Source organism: Macrobrachium nipponense, chromosome 10, assembly GCF_015104395.2.
Source record: "Macrobrachium nipponense isolate FS-2020 chromosome 10, ASM1510439v2, whole genome shotgun sequence".
Classification (NCBI taxonomy): Eukaryota; Metazoa; Arthropoda; class Malacostraca; order Decapoda; family Palaemonidae; genus Macrobrachium; species Macrobrachium nipponense.
The window spans coordinates 108,872,618-108,891,425 of NC_087204.1; the positions used below are offsets into that span (position 1 = coordinate 108,872,618).

Here is an 18,808-nt window from a genome sequence, read left to right on the forward strand (position 1 = left end):
ACAGATAGGCTTGGTGTTTAATACCTCCCGCATAAAGACCGAGTATATATTCTTCGGATTCGACGAGTCTAATCAGATATCCTTTGTCTGCCGAAACAGATACAAGAGGACGCCATGTGTTCCAAGGTGAGGCAGCTCTCTAGGCATCCTTGACGAGTCCATATCGCACTTTAGTGGATAATTAAGTGCTAACTAAGATTAACTCCATATTGACCTGACACGCTAACTTTGCTATCTAAACACGTTAATAAATATTTAAATCATTTAATAAATGAGAACTCTGAGGTTTTTTAGTTTAAAATTCAAAAATTATTCAAGATCACTTTTATTTCCTATTTTATCCACTGCCATGCAACATTTATGTTTGTGCATTTACTGAAATCAAGGTTTCTTATGATCGTCGACGTTTATTACCATCAACAGATTTCGAAAATTCAATTGTATTATCCATATAATAATTCATTTGTCATGATTATCGCCTTCGACGTTTGATTACTAAACCAATTATATTTCAATATGAAGCTCAGGTTACATTAGAAAAACAAACTCCTTTTATACGTTATCAAGACACCTTTGAAAGAAGTTAGAATATTAGGAACATTGAACCTACAGCAATTCTCTATTAACACACACACACACACACAGAGAGATAGAGAGAGAGAGAGAGAGACCTAAACCACTTGAACCTATCACCATTATTATTGCAATCAACCTAAATATATATATATATATATATATATATATATATATATATATATATATTATATATTATACTAATAAATGACTGACATCCTCTGTTCCCATAGGTCCTACTTGCATCCTTCTGCCTCGTGGCCTTGGCCATGGGACGCCCTGGTGGTTCCCATGCCCCTGAGAGCTAGGATACAAAGCCCCTAAGCATCAGCAGAGCTACAAGGTAAAACTGACTTATTTTATCGTGGGTTCACATCATGAAGTGAGGAGTTTTAATTAGAAATTTATTCCATCTTTAACAGATATTGATCCTTGTTTTAAGAACACATCGAATTTATTATGACCGCTGAAACTCATAATTTAGTTTATTTTTTACCGATATGCCTTGTCCATACATTAATACAGTTACAGAGTGAAGTCAATATATATACTTTCATTTGTCATAACTAAATACTAAGGATGAATCATTATATAATTATAAAATCATTTCCAACAGGAGGGAAGGCCATTCGACTACTCCTACGTCGTCATGGACGCCTACCAAAACCTCGACTTCGGCCACAAGTCCACCTCCGACGGGAAGGTGGTGAACGGCGACTACCACGTCCTCCTCCCCGACGGTCACAATCAGACCGTCGTTTACACCGCCGATCACAACGGCTACCGGGCTCAGGTTGCTTACCACGGAGAAGCCAAGTACCCTGAAGCCAAGCCCTATGCCCTTGCCCCATCCTACGACGCCCATAAACCAACTTACAAAGCACCTACCCCAGTCTATGGAACTTCAGCTCCCACTTACTAAGAACCCGAGGCTCTTTCTAGGGCGCCTCCGATCGCTGATAGCCGTCGAATATCTATTTATTTATGTATTTATTTATCTGTTGTATAAATATAGCAAATAACTTTTCATTGTCTTATTCTTTCATTTTATTGAATCACTTGGGAAAGGTCACTTATCAGAAGTGACTGTGTTTACAGTTATTGGGTCGCTTTGTAAAGATTGAGGCCTTGGAATGAGATACCTGGAGCTAACAATCTACAACAGATCTCTATTTATATTCATAGGTTACTTAGTTAAAGGTCAGGAAATAGCATACGAAACTACAGAGCTAAAATTAGACCCATTCCCCTCATAGTCTCAGTTAAATTGCAAGCCTTTATCTTGTCCTTCTGCTTGGAATCGGGAAAATGATTTCATCCTCTTGGTATATTTGCTTTCCGTCACATGACTACGTTACGATTATTCGTCATAGAAACAAACTCATTTCTATTGAATTGTTCGATTACATATATTTTCTGCTGAATTTAGGGAATACTTTGTTGCTATTTACAGCAAATGTTATACAAATTCGTACATCTTCATTTTTAGCAAGGTTATAAACATGTATTGCATTTCGGACAATTTTCTATAATAAGCTGTTAAATTTACATGTTACAACATAAAACGTTCCAAAATATTTTTTTAGTGTAATTTCCACTGATATGAAGTTACCTCGTGTGCAATAAATGTTTAACGTAAATTCGGTTCTACCCAATAGTCCGTCAGCCTCTTCTATTCTGCATATGGCTGTAGAAATCAGCGATCATGCTCATTCATCAAGAGATTAGCCCTCTTCTGAAGTATACCTATCTGAAGAATACCTGTCTTCTTAGGATTGGTAACTAACAATTCGTCCCTAGTTTGATGAACTGGCGTAAGCCATTTTTTTCCCATTCTGATAAAATACTTTAAAGATTTTGATATTCAGGGCTAATAAGTTGTTCATTATTTAAGGAAGTTTCGTTGGAAAATGTGGCAACGCAGACAGCTGAGAGAGTATGAAAAAATGATACACTTTGGCTGGAAAACTCAAGATCTTATAAGAAAAACGTCTGATACGCCAGTTCTTCAAATCAGGGACGAATTGGCCCCCAATCGTTTCAGCAACATATGTTGAATTGTTCTTTCCCTACAACTAACTATTGACATTTCGTCTCTGGTGAAGAACTTGGTCAATTCTCAAATGTCATTCAACCAACTGTTATCCATGAACTTCGCCACAAACGTATTCACATTCTCGAGAAAGGTCAAACCAAATTATGCAATGGACTATATTAAGGTTTGTGTTCTCAGGTAATTGTTTCGGAAATGGATATGAAGTCATTTCGGTATACGGAGTACCAGGTGAGCCCTTTACTCATTAACTGTTAACACCTGTGATTTTTAAACATTTTTCCACCTGAGTTTATGCATATTGTTTGTTGCTTATTTGAGACTATCAACGATTTTCCATTTTAGAGGAATCATGAACTTATAATTCAAGATTTCTTTGTTGGCTAATTACTATCATATTATTAATTGTGGCAGTATCGTCTATCGGCCATGGTCTTATCTTTTAAAGTGACTGACATTGCACAGTATATCAACTTGCAATGATTATAATTAGGATCAGCCGCACATAACATTTCGGTTGTTACGTCAAATAATATGAATCTATCAAACAATCACTATTCAGTCATTTAATACGGAATTCTCGTAAACAAATTAAAAAAAAGGGGCCCTCCAAGCTTGCCAAGATAAATCTTTTAATATTAAGTCCTCTACAGAAGAAATATTCAGTTTTAAAATGGAAGATTCTAATGTGGTTTTTGAGTTCATGAAAGTGACAGCATTTTCTGGCAGCGAAATATTCAATTCATGTCTATCAAGGTCGGCGTCAATCTTCATTGAAATGGATCTCATTCTTTTAGTTTCTTACGTCGTTTTCTCTAACATAACTATTTAAAAGTCCATTGTCTTTAATATATGAATGGCGTGAATGGATAAAACTATTTCCATTTGTGTGTGTGTATGAGAAAGAGAGAGAGAGAGAGAGAGAGAGATCTTTGGATAACCATTAAGTAAAACTGGCGTTAGCAGACGAACCTTAAGCTGTATAAAAAAAAAAAATAAATAAATAAATAAAAGGAAAGTGGGTTTGGGAAGGGAGGAGGGAGGCACTAGAACAGATTTATTTGCATACTATTAAAAGATCCTTCACCATTCTCTCTCTCTCTCTCTCTCTCTCTCTCCTCTCTCTCTCTCTCTCTCTCTCTCTCTCTCTAACAATGCAGATAGGCGTGGCGTTAGTAGTACATGCGGCTATGAAAATCATGTATATATTCTTCAGATTCGACGAGTCTCATTAGATATCGTTTGTCGGGCGAAATAGATACAAGAAGACGCATGTGCTCTAAACAGTGAGATAACTAAATAAGGATTCTCGATAAAACTAAACTTCTGTTCGTTTTCCCAAAGTTCGAATGGGTTCTTAATCTTTTTTAGTGCTTAACGAATAAGTTTTAAACGCGACTACCCTGATATAATAGTGTAATGCTGTTTGCTATCCAAGCTAGTTAATACTTGCAATCTTTCTACTGACATATTTTAATTTTAATCAATAACAGCTTCTGAGACATTTTAAGTCAAATTTCAGCAATGAGTTAAATTATTTTTTTTATTTGCTATCTCATCCACTGTCTTGCATTGAATTTTAGTTGTGTTGTTACTGAAATCAAGATTCTTATCAATTTCATAGTCTATTGTTACCTTCAACACGGAATTCGAAAATATAACAGAACTATTTATGTCAAATGTTTTTGTGTGAATAATCATCTTCGGCGTTTGATTACTAGACTAATTACAATTAAAAAATAAGCTGAAGTACATTAAAAAAAAACACTACTTCTATATTTTTTATTTTTAAGAATATTGAGAATACTGGGAATATGAAAATAAAAAACACAAAAAATGAAATATTTTATCTGAGTGACAGCTTTGAGCATTATATTCTCTGGTCACATGCCATACAGCAATTCTATGTTAGCAGAGAGAGAGAGAGATGAGAGAGAGAGAGAGAGAGAAGAAATCTGAATCCTTTGCACCGAATCTCTAATGAATTCATAACATCCTCTGTCCCCGCAGGTCCTACTCGTATCCTTCTGCCTTGTGGCTTTGGCCATGGGACGCCCTGATGGTTCCCATGCTCCTGCAGGATACGGCTACGAAGCCCCTAGACATCAGCCGAGCTACGAGGTAAAAAAATTATATTTTTTTAAAGTGTCTAGACTCTAGACCTACAATAACTCTGATTTTTTTTTGTCTAAAAAGAAAAAAACAATTATTCGTCTTTTACTTGTTTTTTAAGTAACGATATGTGTCTCTTTTTTAACAGCCGAAGACCCTAATGTAAGAATGCATTTAATTTAGTGTGCTGATGGAGATGATAATTAAAATGATTTTTGGTTGATATACTTCACCTACACATAGTACAGATACACGATGCAGTCACGATATAAAATCTTATTTAGTACAAGTGCAATCAAGGAGTAATCCTTATTAAAGGAAATAATTATTCCAATAGGATGGGAGGCCATTCGACTACTCCTACGTCGTTCAAGGACGCCTACCAAAACCTCGACTTCGGTCACAAGTCCACCTCCGACGGGAAGGTGGTGACCGGCGACTACCACGTCCTCCTCCCCGACGGTCGCAATCAGACCGTCGTTTACACCGCCGACGGCTACAACGGCTACCAGGCTCAGGTCGCTTACCATGGAGTAGCCAATTACCCTGAAGCCAAGCCCTATGCCCCTGCCCATCCTACGGCGCCCCTAGACCCACTTACAAAGCACCTACCCCAATCTATGGAACCCCAGCTCCAACTTACGAGGACCCCAAGCTCTCTACGGCGCCCCTGAGTACTGAAGTATATTGAATATCTAACTTAGTTTCCTGTATTTATTCATCAATTATGTAAATAAAACTAGCAAACTATATTGCCTTTGTTTTTCATTTAGTTTAGTGCTTATGAAATCACACAGAAGAGGATGTCTTTCTTCGCTGATTTTGAGCAACAATTACAATATCGCTCGTAACCAGCTAGATTATTTTGAACCCATCTCTCTTATTACATCCTGTGACTACAAATTCCGACTTACAATTATATTTTTTCATTGATGCAATAAGCTCTTGAGTTTTCAATAAGTTAAGGGTAGGCTCCACTTTGGGAGGGGAGGTGCCAATCGTTAAAGATTGTGAATATATTTGCCAAAAATACACTAATCAAGACAGGCTAATGAAATTTTCAGGCATTATTAGCACTATAATAACGCATATTCTCTGTGAGTTTTTATCATCATACAGGGAAAATAAATGATTTTATGAAAAAAAAAATGTGAAATTCAGGGCCCCTTGTACTGAAGGTTATGGATGACTGATCGGTGAGAACTACAGTCTGAATAGAAATTCAGTCTGTAGGCATGTTGGTATATCCACTTAGAACATGCACATAAAGTATTATCAAATAGAACAGTAAATAAGCACGTTATAACAAAAAAAAGAGCAACAACTTCAGGTAAGTTCAGCGAAAGCCCCGCCGAAAAATGAGACTATAGCTAGGAAGAAATATTCAGAAAAAATTCAAACCTCGATTTAGGGACAAAACCTTCTGAGAGTTTGTAGTTATTATGTCACTTGATAGCCTAAAACATCTAAAAATTATATTATTTAGGACAATCAAAGAAATACCCCCCAACCCCCTTCCCGAAAAAACCAAACCAGAGAAAAAGCGAAAAAGCGATTTTTTCTGAGGACAAGAAACTTGAAAAATTAGTTTAGATACCCTAAAATAGGTTTTCTGAGATGAAACTACTCGTAGGAATTGTAGAAAACGACATTGACCAGTTTTAGAGAGATATACTATAATATTTATATATTTTACGATTCCATATTTACTCGGCTGCGTTTTCGCTCAGTGTTAGTGCTTATTTACGTTCTATTTTGATAATGATTTATGTGCATGTTCTAGGTGGATATACCAACATTCTGTCAGACCGAATTTCTATTCAAGACTGTAGTTTCTCACCGATCACCAAATAACCTTCAGTACAAGGGGCCCTGAATTTCACATTTTTTTTTCATAAAATCATTTATTTTCCCTGTAGGATGATTAAAAACTCACAGAGAATATGCATTATTATAGAGGCTAATAATGCCTGATAAATTCATAGCCTGTCTTGATTAGTATTTTGGCAAATATTTTATTACGATCGGCACCCCTCCAAAGTGTAGAACTACCTTAAATCACGAGTCTTCTTTCCATCTGAAGATTTCTTTCTTTGTGGTAAAGGAGGAGGCCTAGGAATGACATTAACTGGCGCTACAAATCTTTAGCTGATCTCTATTTACAATCATAGATCACCTGCAATACAAGGTCAGAAAAATATCATGCAAAACTACAGAGCTAAAATTAGACTCATACTCTATATTATCCAAAAATAAATTTGCAAACCTTTCTCTTTCATTTCGGATTGGAACCTGAAAATGATTTCATTATCTTGGCATATTTGCTTTCCGTAACACTATGCTACGGAACTTTCGTCAAGGAAATTTACTCCTTTAAACTTAGTTTATTTAATTACATGTTTTCCAGTGTTACGGCCTCTGAGAGAGAGGTCCGCTTCAGGTTCGATATGAAATAAAAAAAAAAATTCAACACCAACAGTTGAAAGTGGGGAATACGAATATAAAAGAAACCTAACACAACAAACGGTTTATTTACAAGCTTACTAACAAAGATAAATGCAGAATGGTATCTCCTATTTACATAAAAGGCAAGATCTTACAATGCGTGAACTGGGGGAAACAGTGAGGTAATTCAAATACTTGCTGGCCAGTTTTGCGACTCGAAACGATGGCGTTCACAAACAGAGAACTGCGATTGTCGACGTCTTCTTGACTCCGTATTGCAGAAAATAATGTCTATTCTTGTACTTGAAGGGCAGGAACTCCCAAACCAAAAACCTCTAGCAGAACGTCTCTTCTCTGAATTCTCGCTCAACGTCGAAATACTCAGTCGTCCACTCCTGAAGACGACTTGACTAGAATTCAACCAACTCTCGAGCGACTTTTCCTCTGATCCTTCGTCCTGGTTCCTTCCTCTCTTATCTATCTCTGACGATCTCTGCTGCTGATCTCTCACTGATAATCTGATCTGTGGCTCTTACTGAGGATCTCTGTGTGACTAACTGATGATCTCTCATCTCTGTGATTAAACTGATGCTATCTCCTTTCTTTCTCCTACTTCGTCCGTCGTATTTATACGGCATTCTGGGGGCGGGGCCTACGGCCGAGCGTCACAGACTCCCGAGATACAGGAATGATTTAGAAGAATCTCGACGGAATATTGCATCATATTTCGCCGCGTTTCTCACGACACTTCGGCGCCTGTTGCTTTCCACAACACTCCTGCCGATTATAGTTACCCTGAATGGAGAACAGGTGCCTCCAACATACGCGCGAAAACCTCCGTGCGGCAGAACTTCTCGAAGATGCGTTTTCCTTTCCTTTATCTTCATTTGCTATAAAGCAATTACCTTGACACCAGTTAATCTTTAAGGAATAAGTTTCTGCTACTGTCAGTTTCTGTTTACAAAAAACAAAAAGGGACATCCATATTTCTAGCTACATTATAAAAACACATACAGCATTTCTGAAAATTTTCTATAATAAGCTATACAATATGTATATTAGATTCAACATAAAAATTTCGAAAAATATTTTATTTTTTTTACTGTGATTTCCACTGATATCAAGTCACTTCGTCAGCAATAAATGTTTTTTATGTAATCTTCATGCATTGCAAAAAGGACCTCTGTTGCTAAAACACTAGGGAAATTCATTTCTACCCAATAGCATCCCTCAGCCTCTTCTATACCACATTATAGCAGTAGAAATCAGCGATAATACCTAATTCAATGGGAAATTCGCCATTCTTTAAAGTACATCTAATGATACCGGTCATTTTAAGGTTGGTAGGTGACAAATAGCTCCGTCGTTTTCAGCAGCATTTGCTAAAATGATCTTTCTGTGGAACTTCTGAGATTTTATCTTTGCTTAAAAACTCTATCAACTGTCATACATGTGCTTCTCTAAGTAGGTAATTATCTTCTGGAGACAGGTCAGATCAAATTGTAGATTATACAATCGAGGTTATAATCCCTTCACCCATTAGTGTTCTCTGGTAATTCTTCCTGAAATGGAAATGGCGTCCATCTTTGGTATGAGAAGTACCTAGTGAGCCCATTTCTCATTAAACTATACACGAACAACATTGAATTTTAAACATATCATTAGTCCCATGTTCCTTTTTGTTTCGTTTTTTTATAATCTTGTAGGCTTATGGTTATTTGTGCCTGAATGTTGTATTTTTCTTGATGTATTTTTCTTTATATGGTCATGTACTTACAAGAACAAAAGAGTTTACTGTCTACTTTGTATATTTTGTATTATGTCTCTTTGAGGACAAATTTGTACTAACAATTGCATAATTTGTCAATAAAATAACTAACTATAAAAAATAAGAGTATTTAGTAATGACTTTTTATTCCTAGGGGAATCCTCTCTTATGTTCAAAGAATTTTTATGGCCAACTCCAAACTTCTCATTAAACGGGGCACTGTTGTCTAAAAATTTCTAGTTTATGAAATTTTCTTACAAAAAAGCCTGATATTGCACCTTATCAGCTTTCAATGATTTTTTAAAATATTTTTTAATTACGATCAACGTCACAGTGCATGGTGGTTGTTACGCCAATTAAATCTCATTCTATCAAGCAATCACTCTCGTTTTCGATCTTATTATCCATTTTTAGCCAATTAGTGCAACATTTTTGTTCACCAATTTACAAAGCATTCCTCCAGACTGGTAATTTAGTTTTCTTTTCAGTAACATCTAAAAAACGTAAGCTGCACGGTAAAGATAAGTCTTTTAAGACTACGCACTCCACAGATCAAAGTTTCAGTCAGTTAAATATAAATGGAAGATTCTACACTGATTTCTGAGTTGTGGAAAGGGACAGAATTTTCATGTAACGTGACATTCAAGTGACGTCTGTCAAGAAATGCTTCATTCTTCACGTGGATGTAATTGCTTTAGTATTTTACGTCATTCTCTCTGACATAAATATATAAAACCTAACTGCATTTTACATAAAAATGACGTGAAACCATAAAACTATTTTCATTAGTGTGTGTTTGAGAGAGAGAGAGAGAGAGAGAGAGAGAGAGAGAGAGAGAGAGAGAGAGAAAGTAAATACAACATAGAGATGAACTAGTAATCAGACAGGCAAAGAGATGAACATACTTAACTTCGGAAAACACAGAACCAATGAAAAAATATAATTATCAAATAAAATAAACAGGCCAATTCTCCCTCTACTCATTTTGTATCACAAAAATAACTTCACCTTAACACACAAGGAAAAGATCATAGGCTGCAGTGGAAATAAGAGAGAGAGAGAGAGGGAGAGAGAGAGAGAGAGAGAGAGAAGAGAGAGAGAGAGAGACGAGAGAGAGAGAGAGAGAGGAGACAGAGAATGGAAGCGGGGAGGAGAGCGAGACACTGAAACCGCTTTATTTTGTTACTACTTTCAAATTGGAATTAAGGAGCACTTCATATTCTCTCTCTCTCTCTCTAAGTACAGATAGGCGTGGTATTTAATACCTTCGGCATAAAGACCGAGTATATATTCTTCGTATTCGATGAGTCTCATCAGATATCATTTGTCTGCCGAAACAGATACAAGAAGACGCCATGTGCTCTAAGGTGAGACAGCTCTCCTAGGAATCCTTGACGAGTCCCATATCGCCCTTTTAGGTGTAATTAAGTGCTAAGATTAACCCCATATTGACCTGACACGCTAACGTTGCTATCTAAACACGTTAATAATATTTTAAATGCATTTAATAAATGAAAACTCTGAGGTTTTTGTTAGTAAATTCAACATTATTCAAGATCAGTTTTATTCGCTATTTTATCCACTGCCATGCATGCATTTGTGTTTGTGCATTTACTGAAATCAAGATTTCTTATGACTGTCGATGTTTATTACCTTCAACAGGATTTAGAAAATTCAGTTATATTATTCATATAATCATTTTTTAGGCGTGATTACTGCCTTTGATGTTTGATTAATCAGGTTATATTAGAAAAATAAACTCTTTTTGATACTGTATTATTAAGACAATTTTGAAAGATTCTAGAATATTAGGAACATGAGGACTGTATCAGAGTAAATAATATTGGACATTACATGCTCTGATTACATAAACCTACAGCAATTCTCTATTTACAGAGAGAGAGAGAGAGAGAGAGAGAGAGAGAGAGAGAGCTAAACTTCTTGAACCTATCACTACTATTATTACATCAACCTACATACTAATAAATGACTGACATCCTCTGTTCCCCACAGGTCCTACTTGCATCCTTCTGCCTCGTGACTTTGGCCATGGGACGCCCTGATGGTTCCCACGCCCCTGAGGGCTACGGATACAAAGCCCTTAAGCACCAGCAGAGCTACCAGGTATAAGAGGAGTTTTAGGCAGAAACATGATCCTTCTTTAGCAGAGGAACTCGTTGAATTTAGTATGACTGAAAATTTATTTATCACCGATATACCTTGCCCCTATATGAATATAATTTTAAGAGTGAAGTCAATAAATAAACTTTAATTTCATCATAAGTAAATACCAAGGATGAATCATTGTAAGTATCTAATCATTTCCAACAGGAAGGGAGGGCATTCGACTACTCCTACGTCGTCAAGGGACGCCTACCAAAACCTCGACTTCGGTCACAAGTCCACCTCCGACGGGAAGGTGGTGACCGGCGACTACCACGTCCTCCTCCCCGACGGTCGGAATCAGACCGTCGTTTACACCGCCGATCACAACGGCTAACCGGGCTCAGGTTGCATATCACGGAAAAGCCAGGTACCCGAAGCCAAGCCCTATGCCCCTGCCCCATCCTACGGCGTCCAATAAATCCACTTATAAAAGGACCTGCCCCAGCTTATGGATCTCAAGCTCCCACTTACTGAGAACCGAAGGTCTCTGGCGCCTCCGATCACTAACAGCTGTCGAATATCTATTTATTTATGTATTTATTTATCTATTTATTTATCTATTGTGTAAATAAAGCAAATAACATTTCATTGTCTTTTACTTTCATTTTACTGAATCACTTAAGTATGTCACATATCAGAAGTGATTGTCGTTTACAGATATTGGGTCGCTTTGTAAAGATAGAGGCTTTGGAATGACAGACACCTGGAGGTAAAAATCTACAACAGATCTCTATTTATATTCATAGGTTACTTAGTAAAAGGTCAGGAAATATCATACGAAACTACAAAGCTAAAATTAGACTCATTCTCCTCATAGCGTAAGTTAGACTGCAAGCATTTATCTTTTGCTTCTGCTTGGAATCAGGAAAATGATTCCATCATCTCGGTATATTTGCTTTCCGTAACATCACGTTACGGTTATTCGTCATGGAAACTAACTCATTTCTATTGAATTATTCGAATACATATATTTTCTGCTGAATTTAGGCAATAGTGTATGTTATATAAAATGGGACATCCACATTTGTAGCCAGATTTTAAACATGTATTGTGGCATGTAGGAAAATTTGTCAAATAATAAGTTGTTAAATACATATCAGATTCTAAATAAAAGTTTCGAAAATAACTCTAATGCAATTTGCACTGATATCAAGTCACCTCGTCGCAAAAAAAACGTTATATATATATATATATATATATATATATATATATATATATATATATATATATATATATATATATATATATATATATATTACATGAAAGCATACAGGAATTCTGTTGATAAAAGAAAACATTATGCACATTCAATCTACCTAGCAGCCTCTTCTATTCAGCGATCTTGCTCATTCATAAAGAGATTCGCCCTTTTCTGAAGTATTCCTCTCTTCTTCGGGTTGGTAACTAACAATTTGTCCCTAGTTTGGCGAACTGGCGCAAGCCATTTTTTTTCATTCTGATAAAATAGGCTTTAAAGATTTTGATATTCATAGCTTATAAGTAGTTCATCAATTAAGGAAGTTTGGTTGGAAAATGTAACAACGCGGACAGCTGAAAGTTTTTGTTATAGTGTATATAAAATTGAGATACTGGGGCTGGAAAACTCAAAAAACTAGAGGTAAACAAAAAATCGATATCCAGTTCGTCAAAACAGGGAAAAAAAAAAAAATCTGATATCCAAGTTCGTCAAAACAGGGACATATGTTAACTTGTTCTTTTCCTAGAACTAACTTGAGATTTCAGCTTTGGTTAAAAACTTGGTCAATTCTTAACTGTCATTCAACCAATGTTATCAATGAACTTCGCCATAAAAGTATTCACATTCTCGAGAAAGGTCAAACCAAATTATGCACCGTACTATGTTAAGGTTTGTGTTCTCAGGTAATTGTTCCGGAAACGGATATGACGTCAATCTTCGATATACGGAGTACCTGGGGTAGCCCTTTCATCATTAATTGTTAACCCCGCCTGTGATTTTAAACATTTTAGCAACTTGGTTACGCATATTAAATAATATAAGATTTCTTTGTTGGCTAATTACTATCATATTATTAATTGGGGCAGTGTCGCCTAGAAGTTTAAAGGGCCGTAGTCTTATCTTTTAAAGTGACTGACATTGCACAGTATATCAACTTGTAATGATTATAATTCTTCCAGAATATGGATCAACGTCACAGGACACATCGGTTTGTACGTCAAATAACATGAATCTATCAAAACAATCAGTATTCAATCATTTAATACGCCATTCTCTTAAACAAATAAAAAAAAGGAGCCCACCAATCTGGCCAAGATAAATCTTTTAATATCAAGTCTTCTACAGAAGAAATGTTCAATTTTAAAATGGAAGATTCTAATGTGGTTTTTGAGTTCATGAAAGGGACAGCATTTTCAGGCAGCATAATAATGAAGTCATGTCTATCAAGGTCGGCGCCAATCTTGGTTTAATTGGATCTCACTTCTTTTTGTTTCTTACGTCGTTTTCCTCTAACATAACTATTTAAAACTCCATTATCTTTAATATATGAATGGCGTGAATGGATAAAACTATTTCCATTCGTGTATTATATATATATATTTATATATATATATATATATATATATATATATATATATATATATATATATTATATATATATATATATATATATAATTATATATATATAGATATATATATTTGTTTACGAGAATTCCGTATATATATATATATATATATATATATATATATATATATATATATATATATATGTATATATATATATATATATATATATATATATATATATATATATATATATATATATATATATATATATATATGAGAGAGAGAGAGAGAGAGAGAGAGAGAGAGAGAGAGATAGAGAGAGAGCGAGAGAGAATCTTTGGATAACCATCAATAAAACTGGCGTCGGCAGACGAGCCTTAAGCTGTGAAAAAAAAAAGAAAGGGGATTTGGGTGGGAAGGAGGGAGGCCTAGAAAACAGATTTATTTGCATACTATTTTAGCTTAGAATGAAAAGATCCTTCACATTCTCTCTCTCTCTCTCTCTCTCTCTCTCCTCTCTCTCTCTCTCTCTCTCTAACAATGCAGATAGGCGTGGTATTAGTAGTACCTGCGGCTATGAAAATCATGTATATATTCTTCAGATCCGAAGAGTCTCATCAGATATCATTTGTCTGCCGAAACATACAAGAAGACACCATGTGCTCTAAGGTGAGATAACTAAATAGCGATTCTCGATAAACTAAACTTTCTGTTCGTTTTCCCAAGTCCGAATGGGTTCTTAATCTTCTTTAGTGCGTAAAAAATAAGTTGTAAACGTGACTTCCCCTAATATAATAGTGTAATGCTGTATTGCAAGGAAGCTAGTTAATACTTGCAATCTTTCCTACTGACATATTTAATCAATAACAGCTCTGAGACTTTTTTAGGTCAAATTTCAACAATGAGTTAAACTATTTTTTTTATTTGCTATCTCATCCACTGTCCTGCATTGAATTTTAGTTGTGTTGTTACCCTCAACACGGAATTCGAAAATGTAACAGAACTATTTATGTCAAATGTTTTTGGTGTGATAATCATCTTCGGCGTTTGATTACTAGACTAATTACAATTAAAAAACTAAGCTTAAGTTACATAAAAAAAACACTACTTCTATATTTTTATTTTAGGAATATGAGAATACTGGGAATATGAAAATAAAAACGCAAAAAGGAGATATTTTATCAAAGTGAAAGCATTTGGGCTGTATATTCTCTGGTCACAAACATGCAGCAATTCTATATTAGCAGAGAGAGAGAGAGAGAGAGAGAGAGAGAGAGAGAGAGAGTGAGTGAAAGAGAGAGAGAGAGAGGAAATCTGAATCCTTTGCACCGAATCTCTAATGAATTCCTAACATCCTCTGTTATCGCAGGTCCTACTTGTATCCTTCTGCCTAGTGGCTTTGGCCATGGGACGCCCTGATGGTTCCCATGCTCCTGCAGGATACGGCTACGAAGCCCCTAGACATCAGCCGAGCTACGAGGTATAACGGTTCTTTTTTTATATAGTATCTAGACTCTAGACCTACATGAAACCTGAAATTTTTTGTCTAAAAAGAAAAATACAAATAATCGACTTTAACTTGCTTTTAAGTAACGATCTATTTTTTCTTTAACAGACTAAGACCCTAATGTAAGAACGCATTTAATTTAGTGTGCTGACGGAGACGATAATTTAAAATTTATTTTTGTCTGATATACTTCACCTACACATATACTACAGATACACAATGCAGTCACGATAATAAACTCTTATTTAGCACAAGTGCATATCAAGGAGTGATCCTTATAAAATGAAATAATTATTTCCAACAGGAGGGGAGGCCATTCGACTACTCCTACGTCGTCAAGGACGCCTACCAAAACCTCGACTTCGGCCACAAGTCCACCTCCGACGGGAAGGTGGTGACCGGCGACTACCACGTCCTCCTCCCCGACGGTCGCAATCAGACCGTCGTTTACACCGCCGACGGCTACAACGGCTACCAGGCGCAGGTCGCTTACCACGGAGTAGCCAATTACCCTGAAGCCAAACCCTATGCCCCTGCCCCATCCTACGGCGCCCCTAGACCCACTTACAAAGCACCTACCCCAGTCTATGGAACCCTGGCTGCAACTTACGATGAACCCCAAGCTCTCTACGGCGCTCCCGAGTACTGAAGTATATCGAATATCTTATTAGTTCCCTGTATTATTCATCTATTATGTAAATAAACTAGCAAACTATTCTATTGCCTTTGTTTTTCATTTAGTCTTAGTGTTTAAGAAATCACATAACAGAAGAGAATGTCTTTCTTCGCTGATTTTGAGCAACAATTACAATTTAGTTCGTAATCAGCTGGATTATTTTGAACTCATCTCTCATATTACATCCTGTGACTGCAAATTCCGACTCACAATTACAATTATATTTCATTGTGCAAAAGCTCTGAGTTTTAAATACGTTAAATCAGCGAGTCTTCTTTTCCATCTGAAGATTTCTTTGTGGTAAAGGAGGAGGCCTAGGAGTGACATTAACTGGCGCTACAAATCTTTAGCTGACCTCTATTTTCAATCATAGATCACTCAATACAAGGTCAGAAAATATCATGCGAAACTAGAGAGGTAAAATTAGACTTATACTCATTTAACCTGAACCTTGAGTTATTTAATTACATGTTTTCCCAAAGAATTTTTAAGGAATAAGTTTCTACTACTGTCAGTTTCTGTTATATACAAAGGGACCATCCACTTTTTGTAGCTACATTATAAACACGTACAGCATTTCTGAAAATATTCTACAATAAGCTGTTAAATATGTCTATTGAATTCAAAATAAAAAGTTCGAAAAATATTTTTTTCTTACTGTGATCTCCACTGATATCAATTCACTTCGTAGGAAATAAATGTATTGTATGTAATCTTCATGCAATGCATTGCATACAGGACCTTTGTTGCTAAAACACTAAGGAAAATTCAGTTCTAAACCCAATAGCTTTTCAGCCTCTTCTATACCACATATAGCAATAGAAATGAACGATAACTTCTATACCAAATATAGCAGTAGAAATAAACGAGAACTTCTATACCACGTATAGCAGTAGAAATCAACGATAACTTCTATACCACACATAGCAGTAGAAATAAAAGAAAACTTCTATACCACATATAGCTGTAGAAATAAACGATACTTCTACATCACGTTATAGCAGTAGAAATAAGCGATAATGTTCATTCACGGGAGATTCGTCATTCTTTAAAGTACACCTAATGTACACCGGTCTTCTGAGGTTGGTAGTGACAAATAACTACGTCGCTTTGAGTAACATAGGCTAAAATTATCTTTCTCTGGAACTTCTGAGATTTTATCTCTATTTTTCAATCATAGATCAATCAATACAAAGTCAGAAAATATCATGCAAAACTACAGAGCTAAAATTAGACTCATACTCCATATATCCTAGATAAACTGCAAACCTTTCTCTTTCATTTCAGCTTGGAACAAGGAAAATGATTTCATTATCTTGGCATATTTACCTTTCCGTTACACTACGTACGAACATTTGTCAAAGAATTTTCTTCTTAAACTGAGTTATTTAATTACATGATTTTCGGATTAATTTTTAAGGAATAATTTTCTGCTACTATCAGTTTTTTCTCTAACAAAAAGGGACAACTACATTTCTAGCTACATTATAAACACGTACAGCATTTCAGAAAATTTTCTATAATAAGCTGTTAAATATGTCCATTGAATTCAAAATAAAGTTCGAAAATACTTTTTTTTACTGTGATTTCCACTGATATCAAGTCACTTCGTCAGCAATAAATGTTTTATATGTAATTCTCATGCATAGAAATTGAGGACCTCTGTTGCTAAAACACTAGGGAAATTCAGTTCTACCCAATAGCTCCTCATCCTCTTCTATACCACAAATAATAACAACAGAAGTTAGCGATAACTTCTGCGCCACATATATCAGTAGAAATAAGCGATAATATTAATTCACAGGAGAGTTGTCATTCTTTTAAAGTACACCTAATGTATACCGGTCTTTTGAGGTTGGTAAGTGACAAATAGCTACCTCGTTTTGAGTAACACAGACTAAAATTATCTTCCTCTGGAACTTCTGAGATTTTATCTTTGCTTCGCTAAATAGGTAGTTATCTTCTGGAGACTGGACAGGTCAAATTATGTACCACAACATATAGGTTATAATCCCTTCACCCATTAGTGTTCTCATGTATTTTCTTTCTGAAATGGAATTTGCGTCCATCTTTGGTATGAGAAGTACCTAGTGAGCCACTCCTCATTAAACTATACACGAACAACTTTGAATTTTAACATATCACAGGTGTGTTCAGTTCCTTATTTTTCTTTTATAACCTTGTAAGCTTATGTTATCTGTACTTGATATTGTATTTTTCTTGTTGTTGTATTTTTCTTTGTAGGCCATGTACTTCCAAGAACAAAAGATATTACTGACTACTTTGTATATTTGGTATTATGTGTCTTTGTGGACAAATTTCTACTAATTGTATATTTTGTCAATAAGATAACTAACTAACTATAAAAAGAAAAGAGTATTTAGTAATAAGTTTTTATTTCAGGGGAAACCTCTCTAATGTTTAAAGATTTTTATGGCAAACTGCAAACTCCTCATTAAGCGGGGAACTATTGTCTAAAAATTCTATGGTTCATGATATTTTCTTACAAAAAAAAGCCTGATATTGCACCTCATCAGTTTTCAACGATTAAGTAACTCTTTTTTAAAATTACGATCAATGTCACAGGACATAGTGGTTATTAAGCCAATTAAATCTGAATCTATCAAGCAATCACTTTCCTTTTGGGTCGGTTTACTTCTTATTTAGCTATTTAGTCCACCATTGTTGTTCACCACATTACAAAACATCCCTCCAAACTCGCAATTCAGTTTTTCTTTTCAGTAACATCTAAAAAAAAAACGTAAACTTCAGGATAAAGATAAGTCTTTTAACACAAAGCAATCCACAGTTCCAAAGTTTCAGTCGCTCACATATAAATGAAAGATTCGTTTCTGATTTCTGAGTTGTGGAAAGTGACAGAATTTTCAGGTAACGTGATATTAAAGTCACATCTGTCAAGAAATGCTTCATTCTTGCTATACATGAATGAAGATGCAACTGAT

General features: G+C 35.5%; 2 protein-coding genes across 2 annotated transcripts in view; both read left to right on the plus strand.

Annotated features, from left to right (window-relative positions):
* LOC135224084 (uncharacterized) overlaps positions 1–5,288 on the plus strand; it is an 11,575-nt gene extending 6,287 nt beyond the window's left edge. Inside the window, exons 2-3 of the mRNA XM_064262993.1 lie at positions 4,637–4,747; positions 5,076–5,288. Coding sequence (XP_064119063.1) covers positions 4,637–4,747; positions 5,076–5,288 — 324 coding nt within the window. The remainder of the gene's footprint in view (positions 1–4,636; positions 4,748–5,075) is intronic.
* Positions 5,289–10,272: 4,984 nt separating this feature from the next.
* Positions 10,273–15,867, plus strand: LOC135224228 (cuticle protein 7-like). Its single transcript, XM_064263082.1, has 3 exons — positions 10,273–10,318; positions 15,032–15,142; positions 15,474–15,867. The coding sequence occupies exons 1-3, from the start codon at positions 10,307–10,309 to the stop codon at positions 15,816–15,818; spliced, it is 468 nt and encodes a 155-aa protein (XP_064119152.1). The 5' UTR covers positions 10,273–10,306; the 3' UTR covers positions 15,819–15,867.
* The last annotated feature ends 2,941 nt before the right edge of the window (positions 15,868–18,808 follow it).

Excerpts from the sequence above, each read along its gene's own strand:
- LOC135224228 (XM_064263082.1), top strand. Across the intron at positions 15,143-15,473 it reads GACATCAGCCGAGCTACGAG|GAGGGGAGGCCATTCGACTA; the intron begins GTATAACGGTTC and ends TATTTCCAACAG.